This window comes from Chelon labrosus, assembly GCF_963514085.1.
Source record: "Chelon labrosus genome assembly, chromosome: 10".
NCBI lineage: Eukaryota > Metazoa > Chordata > Actinopteri > Mugiliformes > Mugilidae > Chelon > Chelon labrosus.
The window spans coordinates 28,465,275-28,492,618 of NC_140360.1; the positions used below are offsets into that span (position 1 = coordinate 28,465,275).

The window sequence follows — 27,344 nt, forward strand, 5'->3', positions numbered from 1 at the left end:
CTCATTATCATAGTTCACTTGTCTACTTGATTACACTAATGGTCCAGGGTTTTGTTTACAGTGCACGGTAAAAGCAGATACAGACAGAAATATTGAATAAGAAATGATGTACCACACATATTCTTGAATAGTGTACTAATTAATGTTATGTTGAGAACCCTGAAGTGACTGTTCACTTTGTCTTTTCATAAAAAAACAGACAAACCAGAGATTTATATTAGCTTCTAACTAAACCTTTATTATAAGTAAAAAAAAAAAAAAAAAAACTCTTTAAATCAAACTCATTTGTTGCATCTTAAATTAAGGAACGGCTCTTATCTGACATGAATGACAACTGACATACACAGTAACATCAGTTCGTTGACTTTAATTTAATTTACGGACTTTGGGCACAGGTCCTGTGCTGCAACTAATTGTGTGACAGACACAAGGATGTTATGATATGAACTATTCTTGCATATATCTCTGAGATGCATTTGTGTTTGTGGGTGTGATTTATTGGCATGCATAAACAGGGACAGTACGATCATACTGCCTGCCTTTTTGCAAGTCTTAACCCATATGTGTGAATCTGCATACCGTACATGCTTTTGTGTGTGTCTGTGCGTACACACAGTGTTTGTGTGTTCACACAGACAGCTGTTCTGCAGTGGAGCTACATCGGTGTGGGTCAGGATGGGCTAAGCGTTCCAAAGAGTGGAAATGAAGACAAATGAACAGAGATGAGCTAAACACTCTTCCAGTCAGCTCCATATTACTTATCACTACCCCTCCTCCTCCTCCTCCTCCTCCTGCTTTTTTCTTTCTCCCCTTCCCTTGCTCTCCAGGAGAAAATATTACAAAGCCACACAGAAAGACTCCCGGCACAGTAATGAAAAGCGCAAAAGCGTGGCACTTTGTGTGCTACTTTTCGCGTCACTGGCAATTAATTCCACAGTGGTGGCTGGCGGGGGCCCGAAGTGCTATAATACTAACGCTAAAGGCAGCAGTGCATGGACGCGCCTATAAATATGAATCTCCGTCAGGTGCTTTTCCCCAATCTATCCCTTACGTTTACCTATCCACTCCTTGTGTGTGTGATTACATTATGTGAGTTTATGGCCTTCGAGGCACCTCATAGAAAAAGTTCAGGTTGATGGATAGCCAGTCGAGACCACACTTTGATTTTCTGAAAATAACACAATCATATGCTACGTTCACCGTTCGGGGCTATTAGCAGAGAGAGGCTGTGATAGAAGTGTTGTAGAAGCGTGTGTGATGATGCGTTTGTCAGTGTGTGCGGGACAACGTATGGCGACAGGGCTTAAAATGAGCTGGACTGAAATACGGACTGCCCTCTAATAGGCTTTATTTGCCTCTTTAGTTTCTCTTTGGACTGTTGCACAAGTAGCAGGTAAACCAAGAAGGAGACAGAGAGGAGGAGGGCAGTTCTCACAATGATATCACTCTCCTGCACCTTATTATTTTCCTTCAGGTTGGCTGGGAGGGACGACAGTGAAAAGGGGGGATAAAAAGAAAATGAAGTGATTTGTGGCCATATCGATCAACAGGTCAGGGCTATTGATCAGAGTCGAGAGAGAAGGAGAAATGGGAGGAGGAGGAGGAGGAGGAGGAGGAGGAAATGGAATGGGTGGAGAGGTGGGACTGATGTAGTTTTTGTCTTGGCACGAGAGTAACGAGAGGGGATCACCCCCATGTATTACTAGAAGGCCCTTGGGGTTCATTATGGATGGGTGCAAAATTAGGGCAGCCATGCCTCAGCTGGCCCAAGCTGCTCCCTCTTTTGAGCCACTTTCATCAACCCTTCATGATGGGAAGAAGCTTTGCGCTCGATATTTTCTGCAGGAGCTTTCAACCAGGAGCATCAGTATTAATCTATATTCTTTACAGGAAGATAATTCCCTTTACCTTCGGGATCTCAAACTCACATCAAGTAGGATCTCCCATTATATTTTCACTTTTTCCATATGGTGGCACAAATATGGGCTGGCCAAAGGATAGTTGGCAGCATTTCCTACTTTAAACGCATCTCCACACAGTTTTGCCTTGAAAATTGGTTACTACTTGTCCAACTATCCTGAATGCCTTCCAGTGACAATGGCAATGAGTCTATGAGCACCTCGTTGTGATTAGGCATAGCAATGAGGAGCATATGGAGGAGGCTGCCTCCCTTTTATCCAGTGCACACCAGCTCAGCACTTGAGAGCTGCCGCTTCCTGGCTCGCCTTCCAAGCTCTCCCCAGGTTGTCTCTGAGTCTCATCCTGCTGCCATCTGCCACTGACTTGGGCTCTCTCCAGATATTCTGGGAAAAATGGAGCACCCTCTCCTCTTCATTGCAGGAGCCAGCATGGAGGCCCAGTTTCCTCTCCAGCTCTCTACTTTAAAGGAAACCGCCGGTGGCCCTAGTTCCCTCTGGCAGGAGGAACCAGTAACGTTGAATTTTTGCTCATATGGGAATAACTGGCGGACGATTTGGCAGTTTAGAGAAGGGACTTGAAGGTCATATTTTCCTGCAAAAAGAACATTACAGTGTACAATAAGTCCTGCTCACTTTATATTCATAGAGTCTTGTGATCACAAAATAATAGTGCATTTTTGTTCATTTAAAATTAACTTCCTACCTATTACCAGTGCAGGTGTTCATTGGTCGGGTGTGCATGTAGTATCTGAAAGCAGCATTCAGTGGGATTCTCAAGTACCATTTTCCACATAAATGCCGTATTAAGAGTTTGGAAGTCATTGACTATGCTCACCAATGGCTGGTTGTTGAAAATGGATCAAGGACATACACAACTGTTAGTCCATCACGTCTGCACGTAATATACTCAGCAAGCCTTAAGACAGAACTTATTCTCTCCAAAAATTTAACACAGTCTGTCTTAGCCGCCTTCGCACTCCCAGAGAGATGCATGCGAGGTAGCAACAAACAACTCAATAAGGTACTCTTAATATGATCCAAAAGTACAGGCTAAAAGGCCCAGGAAGACAGTCTTAGACAATGCTGTTATACAAAACAGAACACTAAATGAGATCCAGTGTCATTGTCAAAGAATATAAAAGAACTTCCATTGTGGGTCTTAGCTTTACTACATCAAATGAATGCTACAGTATCCCCTGCTTACATTAAACATTGCCATTAGCCGGAAGTCTGACTCTGCACAAATGTCCAATATGAACAGAAACCCTTGCGATACTGGGTGCACCTTTTACTGTGGTATTGATTTGTAGTTCAAGTGTAATTTCCTAATGTTAGATTACAATACGGACTTATTGATCAAAAGATGGAAAGCAAACTTAGCACTTGCATCTATTTTACTCTGTCACTTTTGTTTACAGGCACGAACGGTGCCAGAATTGTGGGAGTCAAAAGCTATAGATGCTGTTATGATGGCAAACACCCACACAAAGCCGACTGACTGCATGAGGAAAAGTCTGGACAGTTCTTCCTTTTATACACATCCAAAACAAATAAATCACACCTCAGTCAGACCTGTTATGAAGTGTTTACTGTGAGGAAGCAGCGCTCGCCGGTTGTCTCAGGCAACCTCACATAATTATACAGCATGAGGCCATGCACACTTCTCTACTGCACGAGGCTCCTTTCAGATATTTGATGTTCAAAACACAAGATCTGTGTTCTACCCTTCTTAAATCTTGTATTCTGTGTTCGACACATCCTGGGTAAACATAACTCCTAGGCAATCTGGTCCGCTAAATCTTTAAAACCTCACTACTGCTAATCTAATTTTGGCTAATGACCTCTGAGATAAGCCGCTATATCTCCTCATCAGAAACAGTGCTTTAGATATGAGGTGGCATCAACTGGCTGTTCGGAAAGGTGTCACTGCTGCCTTTACTCCAGGAAACTGAAATGGTTTGTAGTAAATGAACCAGAGAAAATGTGTGTGACATCTCACGCTGTGGTGACAGTGACAGAGGGGCAAGTTTTACCTTCCACTACTTCTCCTCATACACACCTGCCGTCCTTTTTAATGTATGAAGTGAGTGGAATCGCAACGCTGATGAAACATTTGATGATGGTGACAAGAGATGGATTGAAAGAGGGCGGAGTGTGAGAACAAGAGAGAAGAAGGCAGGCGAGGAGAAGATGAGAGCGCGCTCGCTTTCGGCACTTTGTGTGTTTGCGGGCGTGAGTACGTGCGTCAGAGCGTGCGTGTCTTTGCGTCCATTTTCTGCATGTCTGCATGGACGTTTATTGTGAGAAAATGAATCGCCCCTCAAACTCCCACACAATGCCTACTTACAATTAGCAGTGTAAAAATAAAGCTCTGTGTGTGTGTGTCATACGAAAATCAATTCTTTGAATAAATGAGTCCATCTCAGATCTCTGGGAGATGACGTGAGCTCAGAAGCTGAAATACGTGAACAAAAGAGGTCTCCTCTCCTCATAACACTGGCTAAATAATTGAATTCAGGAGTGCGCTGGCAGCCATGCTGGTTTTCTTCATGTATATTGCACACTAGCTGTAATCTGTTCTCAGGGAGCATCTCTGTCTGCCTGCTGCTGAGTTTGTGGAGGAGATGTGAGGTGACAGAATAGGGCTCTGTCACCAATGCCTCCATTATTGATAAGATAGGGTGGGGGAAAGCTTGGAGAGAGAACTGGAAAATACAGGAACGCTGTGAAGATAACAAGTTTGTTCATGCCAACACACAGCTTGTTTCCATTCCCCATGTGACTCATTAAGAAGAGCAAGGCACTACAGCTGATAGGGGTCCAGGGTTGCATTTCCTGTGAAGTACTTGGGGTAGAGCAAAACCATATTAACACTTACAGGGAGTTGCTACTGAGATCTTAGCCAAAGTGTGGAGTTTTCAGCTCTCCACTAAGATCAATGGTTGTAGATATCTTCATAAATAATAAACTTTCGTGCTCCAAAGAATGGCATTGTCAGCTCTTCAGTACATCTGTCCAACAGTCCTCAAACCAATAATAGATCCCCATTGTCAGTTTCCTGTTTTGCTGTTTTTAGTGACTTTGGCTTTTCCTCAGCTAAGATGAGATGTTCATTTCCTTGTCTGGAACTCCTTCCCTATTTAATTCTCAGTACATCGTTCTGTTGATTTTAGTCCCTCTTTACCTTCACTGCTCTTGTCCCTGCCTGATCAAGACAAATAACCAAGTGTTTTCCCTCGTATACCCTTCGTGTATTTTTCTGCCATAACAAGCGTGATTAGGCAGATGTTCAAAGCTGTCAAAAGCTGTCATATTTCAGGCCTGATTTATGAAGACGCAGCACCTGCTATTTTCCAAGACCTAAAAGACAGCATGAATGAAAGAGAAAAGGGTGGAAAAGACTTATCATTTTGAAAGATCTGCCCACTGCCTATATAGGTATCTTACATACCCGAATGGCAGACATTGAGTGTATTGTGGTCCGCATGACAATATTGGTTTATTGCACTGCAGAATTTTAAGTGAACCATAACTAATCATTAAGCCTTATTGATTCGGTACTTGATGTAGGAGAACACGGTTGCCCTGGCTGAATCTACAGATTGCCAATAAATCACAGTGGGCCCAGCCCATAATGAACACCCTCTGTATTAGGGCTGGATCACGGACTGATGACACTTCCACGTCAAACACAGCTCTGGGGTTGTTTCTGAAACATATTTTGAAAGCTCTCTAAACAAGGTCTCAGTCTAATTGCTTTGGCAATCGTTGGGTTCTCAAACATCCCAAACATAGTGAACAAAACAGAGAACTGCTCCAGGGTTTGAAATAACTTCTCACGCCCAAGTAGGTGTGAAAAATGCTTTTGCTCTATGGTTCGGATGCCAAAAAAATGAAACAAAAACATAGAGAGGTGGTGCCAGCATGTGCAAAGTTAATGAAGGAAGAGAAATGGTGAGAGATGGATGCAGTTTAAGATGCAGTTTAAGTAAGAATTTGAACTGGATTATTTTAAACCGGACCACCACACTGACATTCCAGTATTACCGGATATTCAGCATCTTCCATCCTGTCTTCAGTAAATTATGATCCAGAGCCTTCAATACAAGTGTCTTCTGATGTGACATCTGACTTGTCAGTAGGACAGTGGAGAATATTTCTTCAATCCGACTGAGCTTCCAACTTCCAGTTGTGTACCTGGACATTAAATAATGATTTCACAAGATATATGTGTTTACTTGGCCCAAAACATCAAGAAGACTGGTTCTGCTCACTGTGGAGGGTGGAATAGAGGATTTTTTTTTCAGCGCCACACACAATGATTTCATCATTTGAAAACCTAGTTGTTGTTTTTTTAAAAACAATTTTCAAGTCTCCAACAAAAAAACTTGTGTTTGCCAGAAACCAGTTTGTTCTGTTTTTGTGCCCTTCGTAGAACCGTATTGCATCATACATAGAAAGAATGGATTTATTCCAACTATCAGAGAGAAACATTCAGATCAAGTATTTCCATGGTTATTAGGAGCTAATAGTTTCCTATCGAACAGGTTATCATGGTTTACACCACCCCTCTTGATTACGGGAGGCATTTTTATTCTGATTATAAATTAGATATTTGTGTAGCTACTGTTACAAATGTGTTGAATTTTTATTTTTTTGACTAATATCCAGGTTTTGGTTAAAACTACTTTATCTGCACAAATATCAGTTTTAATTATACTTTTGTCTGCAGGTGTAGACTCACAGTAAAAAAGCTACTCACAGTAAAAAATGAACTTTCCCTGAAACTGAAAAAAACATTGAACCTTTTCAACACTTGCTTGTGTGCATGCTCGCTACAGCCTTTGTATGGCTTGTTTATTTACGCTTAATGCCACTGGGACGTAATTAAAAAAGTAACCACATCCAAGGGAGGCCAGAAATAGAACTGACAAAATCTCAGAGCAGTAACAACGGTAGCAGCTGAGGTGACTGAGCAGCAAAGCCAGCAGGGAAAATTTAAGGATCCACAGGCTTTTAAAGATGCAGATCTCCTCTAACACTGTGTCACTGTGTATTCAAATTTTGACCTATTGATTTCACACGGACAGTTCAATAGTCTTTGCATCAATTATGCCAGAGCCTCAGATAATTTGCAGCTGGTGAGGCTTCCCTTCACTTACTGGATTGAACAAGGTGTATAGAGGAGGAGGTGTTCCAACTGCAGTTATTTTCCCTCTGCCTCTCATATTTCACTGTAACCTTCTTTCACCTCTGTTTCTTCATCTCATCCAGTATTTCTTCTAATAAAACATTTTTCCCCTCGCCTGCCTTCCTTCATCTCCCCATTTTGTCTCACTCTATCTCCAGCTTTATCTCTCACTTTCTGGAAAGGCATAAGTCCGTGCAGGTTTGGGCGATGGAGTCTGGTAAATAAGTTCATCCTGCGTGTTAGCCGGGTCAAGGCCCAGGCGCTCAGTTGCACGAGCGTAAGTGTTGCATTCAGAAAGGAGTAGGAGGAAGAAATTGCCCCCTTTATGTGAGAGAAGGAGAAAATACAGTATCGTACTGGCCCTCACACACACACACACACACGCACACACACGCAAAGACGTACACATCCTCCATCTTCAAGCAGAACTACAGCAAAAGAGAGAAAATGCAGTAACCTGATAGATCTTTACAGTTTGTGTTTTGTTCATTCTGCTGTTGTGCTGATAAGAACAGCGTGGTTGAAAAAGCAGGACAAGAGAAAAGTTGTTTTCCTTAGAAAATCCCTCCCTCACCCTTTTTCTTTTCATTTAAACAGTTTAAAGTAGCAATTTTTCATTGAGCTGGTGTGGTGGGGTGTACTTTTTGGAGCAGATATTTGCTTTATTTCACACTGGGTGTTGTATGATTGCAGCGAGATCAATAATTGACTGCATTGGTTCCCTAGGGACCACTAACAGAGATCAATAGAAGCCGTGCAGGGTTGATTTTTCCCATCTCAGACATTTTACCAGGTATAGCTGCTGTCCACCTCTGTGTTTCTATATCATTTCTGTGACATAGTACACTACACCACTTTTTGACTATGTGCTGTAAATAACCATATCGATGGGCAGGAAAGGCAATTGATTATCAGTACTGCACTGATTTACTGCTGTTCTCCAGAGCTATGCAAAGCACCTATAGCGTCATTGTTGCATCCCTCTATAATAAGTAGGTAGACTCAGAAATATTTGGAGGAGTTTATTGAGGAGGCACATGATTCACACAGATGCTGCATGTATTTGTGCACTGCTTGCATTCATATGTAATCCACCTGTGTGCATGACAGAAAGTTTCCACTCCCAACCTGATGAGAGAAGCTGCTCTGTGCCGATTGCATCACTGGCTGTTGCTATAGCAACTCGTCCCTTCACCGCGGAGGTCTTCTGGTATGGCTACACTGATAGAGAGGCTAAAGCCCTCTTATAGAGAGGAGGAGAGAGAGGAGAGGACTGTTAAAAGCTGCCCGGCCAAGCAGCACATCTGTATTACTTAACGTCATCTGAAAGGAAAGGGTTCCTTTATTAGGGAGTAAGTGGAAGATGTCCCCTAGGAGTGCTAGAGCGTAATGAATTTAGACTCATTCTGCATTAATGCGATGTCACTTCTTTGCCACCGAGCTGTATCTCCCTCCATCAACTTCCCTTTCCTGATTTCCTGACAGCCAGTATGTTATTAGTCAGTGCTGAAGCTGCCGAGTGCAGATTTAATCTGATCATGGTAAAACTGGCTTCACCTCAGCGGGTTTCCCAACACGGTCGCCATTTGTGCATCACTGCGTCTGTCGTCCCAGTAATTTGGATGCTTTTCTTGTCACCCATGTAAAGTTCAAGACTGTTAATTATTCATGCACACCTTCCTTCCCCTTCCTTCCCCTACATCTTCTTTTTTTCCTTCCCTCTCCAGCTGAAGCAAACGGGGCTGCTGTAAAATCATTCAAAATATGTGACAGGTATCCTCCACCCTGCAGAGACTATTGTTCCTTCCCAAGTAGCCATTTTGAGTTTGTCAAGGCAATTCTGTCAAGCCTTATTGGGTCTGAACGCGTTCATGCTTGCCACAACAGTCCATTTCTCCCCTTTTCACTTTGTTTGAGGTAAATGCAACAAGGCAGCAAAACAATGAAACTGATAGAGCATCACCACAAACACAAGCTGTGGGGACATTTTCTTCACAGAGTAGAAACAATCTCAGAGTAATAGGAACTCTCTGGTTTTGGGACATATTTATTGAATCTGTGTCTCTCTCAATCTATATCGAAAAGCAAGCGGCCAACACGAAAATTGTGCAGAGATAACATAGGATGAAATATGTATCTTCCATTCGCTGTGCCAGCGAGGGAGCGCTATTTTAGAATTAAATTGGAAGCATAGGCCGCCACTGTACTAACACAGTGGAGTAGGTGAAAATGAATGTACGTGTTTGGATCCACAAAAGAAATTAACTTAAATGTATATTACCTTTGACCCACTCTAAATCCTGAACTGGAACAAGAATACGTGGAGAATTGCCACCAGAGCCATGACATTTTTCCAGTGTGACTTGAATCACAACATGCTTTTCTTTTCGTAACCAGCTGAAGCACTGAGAGCATCCTTAAGGATCTGACACCGTGTCATTTTTAATGGATGAGTTGTCCAAACGCGGGATGACGTGTTACCTGGACAAGGCGTTTGCCTTGGACAAGCACAAACTGGACATGCCGCCTTTTCTTCGCAATAGGATTTTCTGCCTCTGCCTCCAATTGGAAGAAAAACCAGCATGGAAGTGAGGCTTTTAACGCTGCAGAGCTGGAGGGAGATTACCTTACACACTTACATGGACCGATGAGCACACATACATATACACACACTCATTGCACTCAAAAAGACGTCTGCTCAATGAAATGCAAAGCTTACATTTAAACTGGAAATGGCATAAGTGGGCTTGCAAAATTTTGTACACAAAAGCTCACACCTTTGCGGGCACTTCAAAACTGTTTACAGCTCATTCTGAAGTCATGTCAACCAAGACTGAAAGATGGAATCTGGGCATCCAGGTCCAAGAACATTTTATATTTTGTTGCCATTGTAGAGCTTTACACTATCAAGGAAACCACCACACTATACCATATACTTACATCTTTTTGGAGATATAGTGCTGCAGGGCATTGAACCACTCCATATTAAGAAATAAATTGTTTTATTATTTTTCTTTTTTTTTACAGTGTCCCATGTCATCATGTCAGCTCAGCTGGAAACTTCCTCAGACATTGATTTGTTGCCTGCATACACATATTATTGATTTAAAAATACATACTATTTTCACAACTCAAGTAACAGAAAACAATCTCCAAAGGTCATGCCCATTAGTCCCACTGGAGCAGCATAGTGGTTCTCATTATCAGACTGTTATTTGGAAACATCGATTTGCAGTTTTGGTAGTCTAGCATTAAATGAGCTGTTATTTTGAGCTTTTGACTGTCTTATATTTAGCATTGATGAACAAAGTTCAAAAGTCAGACAGCTGTCTAAATAATAACTATGAGAAAGGAGAAGGAAATACAAACTTGTTGTCTAACTGCTGGAGCTCTTCTTTAAATGGTAATAATAAATCAGTAACAGTGTTGTGGAAACAGTTACAGGACACATTTTGCTTGGGGACATAAAAAATACCACATACACTTTCCAACAAAGGTTCAAAAAGGCAACTGGAGTTGTAGAGTTTATTTTTTTTTTGAGAAGACGTTTCACCACTCATCCGAGTAGCTTCTTCAAGAAGACGTTTCACCACTCATCCGAGTAGCTTCTTGGATGAGTGGTGAAACGTCTTCTCAAAAAAACTCTACATGTCCAGTTGCCTTTTTTGAACCTTTGTTGGATATACCATGACCTGGATGACTGAGAACCTTCACAGCCACATACACTTTCCACTATATACATCTACTCCCAAAACTACAATACTACAATACCTTCCTGCAATAACTCTTACCTTCTTAGGCCTTTGGAAAAGATTTTAGCTTTTGGCATAGTTGCTTGTTAGCTTGTGAAAACGTTCAGCAAAAACAAACTAGCAAACTAGCATAATAGGGCAGTTGTCTACTCTATCCAGCTTTCGTTCCAATACCAAGCACTATCTGAAGTCCCTTGCTGCTTTCATTGTGTGTGTTACCAGTGGGAAAAGGTTTACACTGGGTGTGTGGAAATTTCCATTTTGTCACATTTGTAGTCTTTGTAAAGTAATGCTCATCTGTCTCCAGGACATGTCCAGTGCATCCTCACTGTTTCCATTATTGCGCTTGCGCTCCCAGAGATCGCCTGTCAGTCAAACTGGGTCAGGGCCAGCACGGTTACAATTTATTGTTGCCAAAGTTTTTATTGGTGGTGTACTTTTGTTTTCAGACACGGTAGATACCGCTGTTCATATTAAGTGCCAAGTCTTTTTTTCACCTGTTCTAAAGAAATTGGAAGTGTCAAATGTATCTGTTCTTGGGTGCCAGGAGGATTTTTCCCAGGAAAGAACTCCCGGTACATAAGTATGCCGTTTGTACACTCAGTCCAGAGCCTGCACTTGATACCTTCACTTTGACAGAGCCCTTGGCTCTGATGTCAGTCTTTTGTCAGACAGTTAAGCTTGAGGCTGGTGTGAGATTTTCTTATAGGGAAACATCTCAGAAGGGTTCTGGTTACACTCCACCGCTAGCATTCAGGATTTTATTCTCTCTAGATGGTGTGTTCACTCTCAGTGTTTACATTCAGATTTTTAAATATAAGAAGTAGATGTCTTCAGTTTTAATCTACAATGTAAAAAATAAGAAAAGAATAAAGCAAAACCATTGAACGTTAAGGTGTATCCAAACTGCACATCTGATTAAACCATAGCAAGATCTTTTTTTGGTGACCTGTCACCTCAGTCTCTTGTGTTTTTTTTCCTGTCATACTATCAGACACCCTCCCTCTCTGTTGTACACATCTGACACGGTTCGATTGAATTTCACCTCTTGTCTCTCTGCTTCAAACTGACGCTCACATACACAAGCACACAGAAACACACGGAGCATGGTGTGAAGTGATGGCAGAGCAGGGGCCCAGTCATGACAAGGCCTTCATGCAAGCACCTGGCCCCATTCATGTGTGTGTCTGGGTGTGCGTGTGTATGTGAGATACCTAATGCCTACACCTCCTAGACACACACACACACACGCTGTCAGGAATACAGATGCATTCATGGATAGCTTCGCACAAACACACACACTCACTTCTTTTTCCCCTGGTACAAGAGAGAGTGAGCTCAGGTAGCTGTCAGGCGCTCCCCTACAGGGAACAGTGGGCAAGTCAAAAACATCCTCCGCGCCTGTCACTCTGTGCGTGCACACATGCACATGTGCACACACAGGCGCATTCACGCAGTGTGTTTCGGTGTGAGGAGAGAGAAAGAATGAGATGCCTTGGGCAGATGCTGGACCAGTTGTCTGTGCTGCACACGAAGAGTTGTTGCATGTGTGTGCATGTGTGTGGCTGTCTATCAGACTGTCTGTCTGTCTATCCGGCACCGCAAAAGCCACCTGCCAGTGACTCCAAGTGGACATGCCTTCCGTTTAGTCCTAGCCTGGGAGCCACTGATAAGAAAGTTGTGTGTGGGTGCTGAGTGTGTGACATAAATATCCTCGCGGTGACACTTGCTGCTTTCCTCTCCAACCAAGGAGACTTTTTAAAACATTTTTTAGAGTGGACTCAGGTTTTTTGTGTGCTTTTGTGCATTGATTTCCAATCATGTTGGCGGTCCGTGAGAGCTTGCCATCTCTTTTCATGCCCCCCCGGTGCTGACGCAAGGACGTCACACCAGCTGGCTGCCCAACAGCCCTCTAAGCGGGAGCAGAGCCACAGCAGCTGTAGATGCCACAGTACGGGTCAATTACTTTCTAAGTTGATGTTGTGTACACGAAAACAACGACTGCATATGCATGTACACACTCCCCGTTTGCTTTGCACATTCAGCAGCCTCGGACAAAGTTTACAGTTTTGCTATTTAACACTTGATCAAAGCTGAGGAGTCCATGGGAGGTTTAGGATCAAAGTCTTAAGAGTTGTTCGTGCTTGACTTGTGAAGCCTTGAAGTGTTTGGTTAACCTTGGTTTGTCTCCGTGTTGCTGCCTCTGTTGCCTGCCTGTTTTCCTGGACGGTGTATCCTTGATGTTTCAAAGACTGCATCCTCTTCAGCTGCCTGTAGATCGATTTAATGTCGTTGCAGAGTTTCTGAAAATTTTAACATTAAAGCTTTTCCAAAATTTGTAAAATGTTCAGCGTGTCCAACAACACCCTGTGCTTTGCTCTGCATCGGTGGTCCGATTCTCCCTGAATGAATTGAGAGCATCTGTTTGCTTTATACCAGGATCACATTTAATCCCCGAAGCTTTTGTGTTGCTGAACTGTATAGAGTTATCCACAAAGACCCTGATAACTGACACACAGTGAGATAAATCTGTTTAGACATGCCTGTCTGGTATTACCTTTTTTTCCACAAGGAGAAGTCGAAGAAAAACAACATAATTTGTCTCCATTTGTTTACATGCATAATCAGTTCATGTATGAAATAGGCATGGACCACAATTAAAGTGGCTGATTAAACTATGCATTAGGCAGGTTTGGGGTCAGATGGTTGTGATAACTGGACTTCAAATTGTGATACTGAGCAATATTTAGAACTGATGTACATTAATCCTAACTCCTTCTCTTCCTTGTCCTCCTTTCTGGCAGGCTGTAGAGGGATGCTGTGTGGCTTTGGTGCTGTATGTGAGCGCGACCCAACTGACCCAGCCAAGGCAGAGTGTGTTTGCAAGAGAGGGGACTGTCCGTCCTTGGTGGCACCTGTTTGTGGCTCGGATTCATCCACGTACTCCAATGAATGTGAGCTGGAGAAAGCCCAGTGCAATGCACAGCGACGCATCAAGGTTCTCCGCAAGGGACCCTGCTGTAAGTACAACCTGCCTACCAACTGACAAACTGGAAGAAAACGTCCTTTTTCAGCATATCATCCAATCTCATTTTTGAGCCCAAATAGTCCTTTTTAAACAAACGATGGATGGTCTGAGATAAGTTTGTGTGCTTTTACTGCAGAGTAGCTCATTTTTGGAAATCCCCTGACATTTTTGGAATGATGTGTCTTTTTGTGTCTCACCTTGTTTCAAGACTTTGAGTATGCTTAAATTACTTGTAGGAATGGTAATAAAAGAAAGTCAATTTTGAAGTTTGACATTTAAATACTTGTTATTCTCATGCAGTAGTTAAAAAGAAGACGTTGTGGATTTCCCATTTGAAGGCGACAGAGGTTAAGCAGAACTGAGTGTTCATCTGCTGTGCTGTATTTATAAAATCATCACAGCCTCTAAACTTCAAAATAAGGTTTACAGTATTCTTAAGACTATTAAGCATCAGCAGGAGCTTTTATGTTTTACTGTTACCATTAGTACAGACAGGGTTTGGACCATAGACTGTGTATAAATATGGACAATGCGTCCCCTTCCTTGCATTGACCAAACTGACGATTTTTCTCTGGGAATACGGGTGGCACCACCTTGTGAGTTTGGAACCAGAGTCTGCACAGTATGTGTAAGTGATGTCGCATCCTGTTTATAGCATCAAATAACAAACTAAAACGAAACTTATCAGAAAAATGGATACTTGAGTATGCATCAGTATTATATTAACTACCTAAAATGACTGAAACCATCCTTGATTTTTTATGTATTTATTTATTTATTTTATTTTTTTGTATACTTTAGTGTTTTAATTTGGCCCAAGTCCCATCAATTAACATGGAGGGGGTGGAATTTATGACCTATACTGCAGTCAGTCACCAGGGGGAGCTCTACTTGCTTTGGTTCTCTCTCACACAGGTTTTGAGGAGCTGTTCTGTCCTCTGTCTTTATACAGTTCATGGTTTTGACATTTTGAGAAATCAAATTGGTGTCTTTGATCCAGAAAGGATCAGTCCTGGAAAGACTGCTGTGTCACTGGTATTTCTGATGCAACAGTATCTGAGACTGGCACTCTTCATTTCACAACCGCTGAGAGTTGAATGTGACAGTTTATAAATGGCTTAAAGAACGGTGAATATTAGCAGCGGTTGGGAGTTATTGTTTCAATAAATAATAGAAACAATATAAACACTTTTGAACATTCGGACAAAAGACTATCATAGCTGCTTAATCAGACAAAAGCTGTGTGTCCCTGAGTGACGTTAAATTGCTTGTTTTTGTCAAGTAAATGGATTTCTATTGCACCCTGTCCTAATACAACATGTATTGCCATCCTATCTTTATCCCACAATAATAAAACAACGTCCCCATTATGTGCAATCCATTGTCTTTCCAATATGGCTATGCTCCCAGCGCTTGAGCACCACCTGCAACCTCACAAACAAAACATGTGCCACTTACTGCTCCCATTGGTGGCCATCCAGTGTGTATTTTATCTCTCGGCCCCTGGTGGGTGCCTATACTCCTGCTGCACCTCTCATTGCTTCTCTTTAGCAAGCCCTATCAAAATCCAAGGCTCGGAGGAGAAGATTCCTGCCAAAGCTGCAACATTGCAGCAGCCTCAATAATAACTATAGTGTTTTGTCAGCGCCGTGCCTTCCTGCCAGTGTGGGCCCGCTGCTAATTCCAGGGGTCTGATTACAGTGCAGGCTTGAACCTGGCACTAATAACAAGCTTGGTGACTGCCCACAACTGGCAGAGAGGAAATAAAAACCTAGAAAGGACAGACAGAGGATGGGAGGAACACAAGGTGCTGCGTGGAACAGAGAGAAAAAAGCATCTGGAGAGGGAGTGGGGGGATAATGAAAGAAGAATGAGCTTTGGAACATTTAGACAAATAGTGGAGTGCTGGAGAAACAGAGTGATTGAGTGAATGAATGGGTGAAAAGATTACAAGAGTGGATTAAATGTAGAGAGAGAAAGTAGTAGTACACAGGTTGTAATGATGGTTTATGGGCGGGTTACAGCCACCAGAAGCACCATAATTACCACTGACAACAACAGCCAGCACTCACAAGGGAACAGGTAAAGTAAAATATGATAATGCTGATGATACTAATAATAGTACTGCTGATAATAACTACATGTTCACCATCAGAACAGGCTTCCTTTCTTAGCCCGTCACATCTGCAGCACAGAAGGATTTCTTTTTATTCTTACATTACCTGAATTGTAGTAAGCCATATATAAATGATGCTAATGCTAAGTTAATTTTTTTGTCAACTTTTTCATATAACCATAGAATCTAACCTTTTTTTTTCAGAATAAACACAACCGTTAAGAATGTCTCTGCCAGCAGGTGTGTAATCTGTAATAAGTGGATGGAGACCATTGCCGAAGCTTTGCTAAATGGTGTTCTTTTATTGTAAGACGGCATATCTTAAATTAAAATTAGGACGCTTGTTACATAACCTGCTGTTTACCTTATTCTTGCACCTGTATTTAGTCCCTATAAAGAAAAATGCTGTCACTCAGAGTTATAATGTCAGTGCCAAAATGTTGTTAGGGAACGGGGCAAAGACGACACCACCCATGTTAATCTGAAAAACGTTCTCTAACTCAGGTGACTGTTGGATCATTAACACGCCCTAGCCACATGAGTTTCAGACTGACAGATGTCCCTAATAAAAACCTAAACTCCCCACCAGTCCTTTAAGAAAACTCCAGCTGCTAGACTGAGAACCTTAACATCTGGGAGTTGTTAAACTAACTTGTGGCAAATCAAAATATGAAAATGATATCCTTCAATCAGATTATTAAAACAGCATGAGGACCTTTAACAAATGTTTAACAAAAGCACTTTCTATATTACATCGCCATTATTCCCGCATGTTTTCCCTCAAATTTCTTACTGTGTGGGTCTGTCACCCAGCAAAGAACATCTGTCTGGAGAAATGCATCCAATGCAGGAATTTTTCTATTGATAAAAACTTACTGTGAGAATGTCATGATTGGTACAGCAGAAATAATCCTCTTTTCAGTTCTGGACTCTTTTCTTGCTACAGCTTTTGCTTTGGTTGAATTTTATGTTACAGCTAACTCGATTTATTCAGTTAAGGCCACGCGTCAGCCACTTAACTAGGTGTTACCTGGAGTTACTTCCCTTTGATTTTATTGCTACGGCCCTCTTGTATGTATGCTCCCACACATGTCTATACACAGCGAGTCAAAGCAAGTAGTTTTATAGTGGATTGAAAGGTTGAGGTGTAGCATTCGTCAACATTCACATTTATGTGCTGGTTTATGGCTGAATTCAAGCACATTCGTATTCGTGTGTGCACGTCGAGCAGGTAGAGGATATATGTAGGTGTGCAGGATGGTATACATGCATATTTGCTCGGATGTGTGTATGTGCGAAAGAGAGAGGGTGTTACGAGGTCAGTGGAAGCCAAGTGACAGGTTCTCATTCGCTTTCTGCCTCCAATAAATTCAGCAGGTACGGAGGGTCTGGACAGGTCACCCTGCCTGAGATTATGGAGTTGTCAGGGCTGATGGAGGAAGAGTGAGGCAAAGAACGGGGAGGAAGAAGAGCGGGAGCCGGTGCTAAAAGAGAGAGAGGCGAGGGAAAGGGGGAGCTTTTAAGAATAGTGTGGGCGGCTGGATTGGTGCTTTTGTGCGAAGCCTCGTTTGACTCATTCGATTTGAATGGCGGGTTTTCATTGGGGTAAGTGAATTGGCTACCGTTCTGAGAAGCCGTCATGTCCAATTCAAAGCAACCCTGGAGTCTTATCTGGCACTCAGGAGTACAGCCACAAAAGAAGTTTTTTTTTTTCTTACAGGTTATCCCGCATTTAAAGGGACTGGAGTTATATGGAGCATTTTGTTAGCACTAAGTACAAATCTGAAGCTCGCCGTATATTTTTGCAAACAGTAGGGAACATCAATCAGCAGGCGTCTGTGGGACGCTGACACCTCTGCATTTTCCAGTGTGAACTTTTTGATGCCTACGTAAGGACAGACTGTGCCACTTTTAAAAACACTTTCATCATTTTACAGCTAGAAAAGTTTAATTTTTAAACAATAGGCGCCATCATCGCTCACGTTAATACACTGTAATGTTGTCTCTAATGGCTTAATTGTGCTTTCATACAACAATACTCTTTATTTTGATAGTTTAGTCTCATTGATTTTGTGGGTAATTATAGCATTTTGCTCATCAAGTACATTATTGAAATTTGGCAATGTGAAATTCTGCTGAAAAGAGGTTAAATGAATCACAGGCTGAAAGGATTTAAACAAACCCTCAGGTCATCCAAATTTATCTGGAAGAGGAACTTACGACACAAACTCTGCTGTAAGCCCCCATCACAGTTAATAGACTGACTTCCTGCTACAGCTTTGTCATTTTGTACTTACTATAGATGTATGAGCACATTTTCCAGTGCAATGAGGGATTTTATTCACATTCTGGGTATGCTTGCATTTTTAAAGCTAAATAAAGTGGCTTGATTACAACCTACACTATGAGAGATGCCCACATATTCCCACTCCTCTGACTGCATGATTCATTTTAGCTCAATTTGCCTCAGTATTTGTTTTTTTAAAAAAACCTCTACCTATAACACATTAGTTTAGCACCTCACTCATGACACTGAGCTAGCTATTAGAACATTTAAGTTCTAAGGTAATGGTACAAGCTCCCTCCTGAGGGCAGGACAAAATGACCCACATGTTGTTGCAACGTGGGCTCTTAGTCTCTCCCAGCGCTCCACTCTAATATTCACATAACCTGCACCTTAATGGTGCCGGCCAGCTCCGGCCCAGCTTTTTCATTATCTTCCTTTTGTTCTAGATGGATGATTTGGAATCGGCGGGGTTACATTTCCGGCGGTCAAGCAGGCAGGCGGGGAGCACATAATGGCCTTAGATATTATCAAAATTAAAAGGAAAAGCAGCATTTAAATTGGCCCCGCAGGAGCGCCAGATAACAACACAAGGTTAAGAAAAGAAAGCCCTCAGAGTGAGAGAGACAGAAAGAGAAAGAGACACAGGCAGCAGAAGCACTTTCTGGTTCAGAAAGACAAGAGACATTTGGGCAATTATATGTGTGTGCGTGTGTGTGTGTGGGGGGGGGAGCATGCACACTCTACAGGCGGCTAGGGAACGTGCACCATGTTGGCTCTCCTAATATTGAACTTGGAGCAGTGGTAAATACACTCCCTTTCCCTGAGAGAGCCACAGAAGTGCTGCAAAACTCATCTTGTGTGGCCACTCTAGTGGAACATGGAGTTTTCATTCTTCTTTGCTTCTTTTTTTTTTTATAGTTTTCTCCTTGAAGAAGTGCAACAAGTAATGCAAAAAGGCGGAGTGTGCGAGTGAGGTGACTGTGGTTCGAGAGAGTGATCAATGGAGATTGATTCTGTGTATGTGTGCATGTGCACGTTTGGGTTCTTGAGAGTTGGCTATCAGCACAGCCCCTTACCTCCTACTCTGTCAGTCCAGTCTCTCCCTCTCTCTCTCTGTCTCGCTGTGCTTTAGAGAGGGCTTTATCTCTCCAGCGCCGACACACTCCTTGTGTCCTCACGGTGAAAGGAGAAAGGCATCAGTACTCCACACCTGCTACTCTGTCTGCTCTTACAAACTGCTGGTGGTCAGACCCAATACTAAGAGGATGTGAACATCCATCTCCTTCTACAACGTGAAGTTGTATTTAGCTACATATTATGACATTTTCAAAACTGGCCAGTGAATTTTTGGTGTCTGTATTTATTACATGAATGGGTTACACATTTAAAGCAGGAAAGACTCCCTTCTGGGATAACAATTAAAGTTATTATTGTTCATGCACAATAAGAGAAAAGTAAGCATCTGTGGTGTCATCACATTTGAGGGAGCCCAGAAAATGCTGGAGACCTGCACTGAATGAGGAGTGGACTCTAAGGTGCTCAACCTGAGCCAAGGATGTGAAGAGGTGAACATGGTGGTGGAGGGTCACAGCAACTAAACTAAAATGACAGCTGACAGCAGCAGAGGAGAACCATATTGGAAGTCTGGCAGCGATGGCCTGGTTGGCTGATTGAGAGCATGGCAAAATCTCAATCGATAGGCTGGAAACTCCCAGCTGACTAGGGAAGTGGGAAGAAAGTGAATTTTGAATGCGTTTGGATGAAGAGAGTTTTCCTGATTTAACTCACACTGAGCTTCATATACAGCTAATTCTCCTTTGCTGGACCATTGTCTTTGAAAGAGGTTTGTGTCCGACCATTACTTTTTCAATTAGTGGATTTATTATGCCTCTTTTTGGATTATGACTTTGGTCCAGGTCAGGTTTAGGCACCAATACTGCTCAGATTTAGAAAAAGATCCTGGTTTAGGTTAAAAGAGACTCATTCACAGCATTAAACACATTCTTGGCTGCCATAGTTTTTGTACTACTATGTTGATGGCACATACCAACATAGAGGAGACACTGGTTGGCTCATTTGCCATGGATTATGGACCTTGATCCTTGACCTTACTGACCTTGAAACTTTAACAAATCTGTAGACACAGATCATGAATGCTTACTGTGGTTTGCTGAGCTGCAGACCAAACACTCTGGCTTTTTAGAGTTATACAGTCTGTATCTAGTGTTAACATCTATGGGAGATTTTGAAGCAATGTTTGTAACAAATGTTACACATAGAGCTGTGTCTTTCCTGTCTTTTAGTATAATCTTTTATAAATTGTGTTTTGTCCTTTTGTTCAACATCTAATGATTTCCTCTTGAACTATTGTTGGGAGAGGACTTTTCCCAGAAGAACCTAAAATAAAAAGGAACCTAAAGTGTCCTGAGCTTGCTACCCCAGCTGTGCATGTTGTCTTTTGTCTGGTGCTGGTCTGGCTGGTTGTTAAGGTGTCTGGGCTGGGCCAGGTAAAGCCCTGATTTATCCCCTCGTAGGGGCCCAAAGCTGGCTGGGACGCGACGTGTCAGACAATCCCCCGCAAGCCAAAGCCTCATTCTGACGCAGAGCTGGAGATGAAAGCCAACCTGCTTTATTTATTCCTCCCTTACCCCCATGTAACCCCATCTGCTCATGCTCGGCCAATTTCTTTTGTTACCCCGGCGACATGCCTGGTTGCCCCCAGTGACGATGTACTGGTGGTAATAGCTGTAGATGGCAGAGATGGCTTTTGGCTTTGCCAGAGCAGATAAGAGTGTTCTGCAAAGTATAGCAGACAAGAAGTCATCTCTACCTCCACACCTTCTCTGTTTTTGCTTTCTTTTTTCTTCTCTTAACTTCTTTTCCCTTGCTCTTTCCAATCTTCCTCCCCCTCCCATTTTTGTCTTTGCTCTTAAGGGCTTGTTGCCTCCCTGGTTTTACACTCTCTTCCTTTTCACGTTCTTCCTCCCTCCTTTCTTTTTTTTCTTCCCATCTTCTCTTTCTTCCCTTTCAGTCCATTGTTCTTAACTTCACTCTGTCTTTCACCTCTCCTTCATTTGCGTGCTGTTAGCTCAGCCAAAAACGACTTAGTCACGCGCCCCTTGCTTCTTGTCACTCCTTTTACTCCTTTTCGCTCCATCCCTCCCTCTCCTTCTTCCTCTTGCCGCTTTAAGACTTTCAGACACAATGTTTTTCTTTTTCTCACTGCTACTATCATCAGTAGTAACTTACACACACACAGGCTCACATACACAAATGTAGAAAATAATCAAATTTCTCCAGGGTGATTGCTGAACGCATTTATTCGCGCGCACACACACACACACACACACACAGACACACACACAGGGCGAGAGGTCATTGTAAATAACTCTGCTTTCGTGCTTTCATTTCCCCGGGGCACTGACTCTTGCTTGGTATTCATAACCATGCACCATGCAGAACCTGATGGACTAACTGCGTGTGTGTGTGTCTGTGTGTAAGGTACTGATAGTGTATTTATACCCCTATGCATGGCAGGCGTACTTAGTGAAATATACACACACTGCAGGCATTTTGCAAACAGATAGATTGAAAAATCTACATTTTTGTTATCGTACTTCAGCACACACTCTCACGCACATAAAGAGATGATAATGGGCTTTGCTGGAATCCTCTATCCATCTTTACTTCCTGTTCCACTCGTCTGCGACCACTGATACTTGTAAGACAAATCCCGTCTTCTTCTTCATCTCTCTGTTTCTCTCTCTCTCTCTCTGTGCTGCTCGGCAGGTAAAACACAGATTATATTCACATATACACGCCTCCATATCCACACACACCTGCATAATCCCAGACAAGGGGTTGTGTTTTGAGACCTTTTAATGTATTTATGCATTTGGCTTCTCCTGAATAATACATTGTTATTTGTTATTTTCTCCGCGTACACTTTGAGGGAGATGGAAGGGAGTGAAAATGATAAAAGCAGAGCTCTGTTGAAAATATTAAGATAACTACCAGCTCAGCAGACAATAGTGATTATTTTATGTTTCGCAGAACAGGACCACTGACTATTGTCAGGAGCCCGATTTCTAAAGACTATCCGTTCGCCTCTGAATGGTTTGGTTTAAATGGTACGAGAGTGTGAAAGAAAATATCTGCATAGAATGTGTTCATCATTCAACAGTTCGTCCATGTTTGGTTGTTAATTATTAAGTGTGTCTCTTAGGGACAGGTATTAAAAAAAAAAGCATTTTGGATCAAAACATATGACAGAGCCAAGCTGAAGAAAAGCAAAGCGAATATTGGGGAAATACGACAAGTCTCTGAGGGCGACATGGTGGTGTAATGGTTTGCACTGATACATCACAGCAAGAAGGTTCTGGGTGCGAACGCACCAGCTGCCCGTGTGGGTTCTCCCCAGGTACTCCGGCTTCCTCCCACCGTGATGTGTTTGTTAGGTTCATTGGTGATTCTAAATTGGCTGTAGGTGTGAGTGTGAATGGTTGTCTGTCTCTCTGTGTTAGCCCTGCGATGGACTGGAGACCTGTGCAGGGTGTACCCCGCCTCTTGCCCAATGACCGCTCGGATAGGCTGTAGATTCAGTCCTTCTTTGAAACCTGTTTATAGTTTCCCCATCGTCTGAGTGAATTCCCCAGAGTGTTACTGGGTTAACACTTTGGCACTAGAGGACAAATTAAGCCGTTCCTTCCTTTTAGGGGGGAGATTGATTTTAAATCCCACTGCCGCTATTGTAAAATGACCAAACAGGTTCTAAACCTGTTGTTGACACATTTAGCTGCGCAGATGCAGTCACACGTGTGTTGTACAATACACTGTTTGGTCTCAAAGCCCTCATGAAGTAGCACCTGGCTTATTGATCAAGGTCACGGGGACCCAGAGTCCTGCTGGTGTTCATGTTAGCGAACTAATGAGGCACAGTTTACACCTGGGTTGGAATGTGAATGCGGTTAAGTAAGTAGAGGAAGAGAATCCTGTGGTCTTCTGTCCTCAGGATAAGAAATGAGGAATGTAGCTGTGCTGTATTTGAGCATTGAGTTTTCAAGTATGTATTCCAAAATATCACTATGAAATAAATTAATAAAATACTTTCTGCAGGACTTTCCGTCTTGCATTTTAAACTTCCATCCATGATGATCAATACTTGAATCAACTTGTTGCTTGATATAAGCTAGTCCAGTGTAGGGAGTTGTATATTGAACGAGTGGATCATAGAGTGATTTCAGAAGTAGCAAATGAGAAAAAGGCTTAGTATCCAGTTTGGCCCTGGGCAATTCATGCATTAACCCTGCATTAATATTGAAGGATTTCTGGAAATACCACAAATAATGCCATAATTACAGGATATTAGTGCATTCATATCCTTCTGAATCAGTCGCTTTAACTAACAGAGCACAGACAGACAGAGGAGTTGGTTACCTGGAAATTTGGACGTGTGCAGTGGATTGCCTGCAACTGCTTACCTGCCACGATACGAACGATCAGCGCCAATCGCTGACAAAGAAGTTGCGTTTTCTGCGGACGCTTCTTAATAGAAGCCATTATGTGGCTTGCCACTTGAGCGCTTTAATGTGACACCCCAGCTGTAGGAAATGTAAGACAGCCATCAGTTAATTACGGGTGACACAGAGGAGAAACAATCATAAACAGTAACAATAAGAGGCATATAGTTTCCTCTGAACCTCTTGGCCTTGGACAATTTGAATGCCGCGCAGAAGCGGTGGACTCGGCCAGTAACAATGGAACCTTCTAAGTACTACTGCCATAAAGAGATAATTGCAGAACAAAAAAAAAAAAAAAAAAAACATTAAATGGCTATCGCTGGAAAATCATGGATCATAATAACAGTGATAAAAGTACTAAACGTATGCATTCTGTGGAAATCTGTGTGTGACTGTGTGTGGACCATGGGTAAAACAACAAACTCCTTTAAAGTTCAACTAATTTTATTATTGATATAAGAATTTATAAAAGGATTTTACATTTCTTTTCTAAAGCCGTGCAGTTCATGGTGGGTGAAGTAGGCAGATGTTTGTACCAAACATTTCACAATGATTTGTTTCTACATCCAGGAACAGTGTTCCCTCCTTCTTCTTTGTTGCAGTGGAGCATGCCCAAATTTGAACACTTCCTCTCTACGGTGTGCCCTAACTCAAATGTCCTGTTTATAGTGGAATAAAACAAGGAAAACACTATTAAAAGGCTGCTTCTCGGCAGATTGAATAAGTCAGTTGTATAGTGTTTGTCACAATCACTTGACCAGTGATGCTGACCATATAAATTGTTTTCTTTATAACTGCTACTCTGTTTACCGTTTGCCCTAACCACATTAGTGTGAAAATTGTAACGGCTGGCCAGTGCACCTTAATTTCCCCAAATGTGTTTGTTTTCTTACTCTTTGAGCTCGCAATTTTCTTCACAATTAGAATAATAGACACATGCACACTCTGCGCCTGCCTGCAGTAATAGTACTTGCCTGAAAAGGCAGAGAATCAATCCGAGTTATTTTCATCTACTGTTTGCTCTGAATAAATGTCAGTACTTTCTGCTCCTCCTGCAGCTTCGTGCTGCCTCTCCCCATGTCCTAGAGGCTTATCAACATGGCTTAAATTAAATTGTTGTCAAGTTAAATGGGGCCCCCATATTGGAAAGCTGAAATGGGTACACCGATTTGAGTGGTTTATCAGATTCCATGTGTCCCTATGTGTCAGTGAGTGTGTAAGAGAGAAAGAGAGATAGTGAGGATAGGTTCACAAACAGCATTTTGGTCTTTCTGAACATGATTTATATTTTTATATTTTAAACCATCTGACTTTTGTTTCCTACTTTAATTAAACCACAGTCTTTGGTGCAGAGCACTCATTGCTATGGTGTTTCTGTCTTCCAACAAATAATTTCACAGAGTGTTTTTTTCTGTTGATGAGCTTGCTGTAGTTGTCCCTGATGTCTCAGTTTATTCCAAAAGCGTAATTGGAAATGTAAAAATCAAGATAAAGATGTGAGTACGGTCAGAAAAATATGAAGTAAAAAAATTTCCTGTAATTGTAAACTGACAGATCTGACCTCCAGATTGGGAACAAATGCATTCATGATATGGTGTTGTATCTTGTATCAACTGATGACAGAGAACTCTTGAACAGATTTACATGACACCATTGAGGGGAGAGATAAAGGCAGAGCCCATCAGGCATTCATGTGGAGTGTGCATGACTCCACACAGATGCTCCCGTGTTTGTGCTGAGAACCAAACACCTACTGTAGCTGACTTTTCAGCGGCTCCGAACACCATATTGTGCCCAGCGGCCATCACTCATTAGCGAGTGTTTTGATGGCAAAGGCCAAGTATGATTAGCCAACGCTTCGCTGCACATCAGTGATGATTTTGGCTCCCCACCACCACCGGCTCCCGTTAATCAGGAGCTAATGAAAGGAAACTTGTGGCATATGCGCCCCTTAGCTCACATGGGTCCTCGTACCTCTTTCTGTGGCCAGGGCGGTAGTCTCAGTCCACAATGCTCTCATGGGAGTTCATTGATTCCAGAAACAGCATCTTTTCATTTTGCTGTCAGTTTTTGGGCATACAGGTGCAGATTGAATTTTATTCAGATTTTAAACTATTATGTATGCTAAAGCCATTATTCTTGTTCCCTGCTCCCGGGGAAGTTTTAGTGATGAAAATATTTCATCAATGAACCATAGCCGCAGTATAAATGTACACTGTAATGCTAAATCTGTTAACTGGATCTGACCGGTTTAATCTCGCAACTTTTCATCCAGAGGCGCGTAGTCTAGAATCAGCACTCAAACAATATAAATGCATTATTGATTAGTGGGATCCTGGGCTTAAAGAGATAAACAAAGAAGCAGTTAAGAGCATCTCCGACTGCACTCCCTTACTTATTCTGGCACCAAGAGCTTCTTTGTTGCTTTCAAAAGGCCTCGATCCAAGAGTCACAGCTCTTGGTACGAGCAGTGACAGTTTTCCAATAAGTAATACTGACTTTTTCCCATAGGCTATTAAGGTGACAGGGAGGCCCCGAGGTTAAAGAGTCCGTCCATCAGCTAGTGTTTTTCTTTTTGTCTTACCTTTTATCTCTTTTAGCTTGTTTATATGGATTACAGGTCTAAAATAGAGTTGTCACACTTTAACTGTCTGGATGTTTTGACACATGTATAACCATTCGGAGAGTCCTTGCTGCAGTACACTGAGGGAACTTTAAACAGTGTAATAAAGTGACAAAACCTCAGTGAGCTCAACCTTAGGTTTCCTAAAGAGTGGGTTTGAAGCATAGACTGTAAATAAAAATGGACAGCGGAACAGCTCCTCAAAAGTGAAGCCAAAGCAAGTAGAGCTCCCCCTGGTGTCTGGCTGCAGTATAGGTCATAAGCTCCACTTCCTCCATGTTAGTGTTAGGGACTTGGGCCAAAATAAAACACTAAAAAATAATTTTGAAGGATGTTTTTTTCTCATTTTAGGTAGTTAATATAATGCTGATAAATGTTCAAGTGTCATTTTTTTCTGCTAAGTTTCGTTTTAATTATTTGACGCTATAGAAACAGGATGTGATCTACCAACATTTCTTAAAAACTAGTGGAGGCAGAGCACTAGCACAGTATTAAACGAACAAAAATGAGTGAGTCTGGCGAAAATGTGGGCCGGTCATCGATAACGTGGCTCTGCGTGACTCCACTCTTGGACCGTAGTTACCCGTATTCACGAGCTACATGGAGGCTATTCTGTAGCTGTGACAGTGTTAAAATGATAAGATAAGTGGACATAACCAACCCAAGGATCCAAGGGAGTTTTTGCTAAAGGACGTTTTATGTTTTTTTATATTTGCTGTTGCCTAACTATAGTTTTTTGGTGAAATTGTGTGCTGTCATTTGAAAGATGGACACACCGCTGTATGTGTTTGTCATAAATGCCACATCCAGATGGTTTAATCCGCTCCTGCCTTCCTTCTGTCACTCAGCAGAACAAATAGGCCCCGTGCGGTCGTATCAGCACCCCACCTGTGCTTTACTGCATCTTTC

At 42.2% G+C, this 27,344-nt stretch overlaps 1 protein-coding gene across 1 annotated transcript in view; it reads left to right on the plus strand.

Moving 5' to 3' along the window:
* agrn (agrin) overlaps positions 1 to 27,344 on the plus strand; it is a 246,976-nt gene that overhangs the window by 130,375 nt on the left and 89,257 nt on the right. Inside the window, exon 4 of the mRNA XM_084553868.1 lies at positions 13,667 to 13,882. Within this exon, the coding sequence (XP_084409994.1) occupies positions 13,667 to 13,882 (216 nt within the window). The remainder of the gene's footprint in view (positions 1 to 13,666; positions 13,883 to 27,344) is intronic.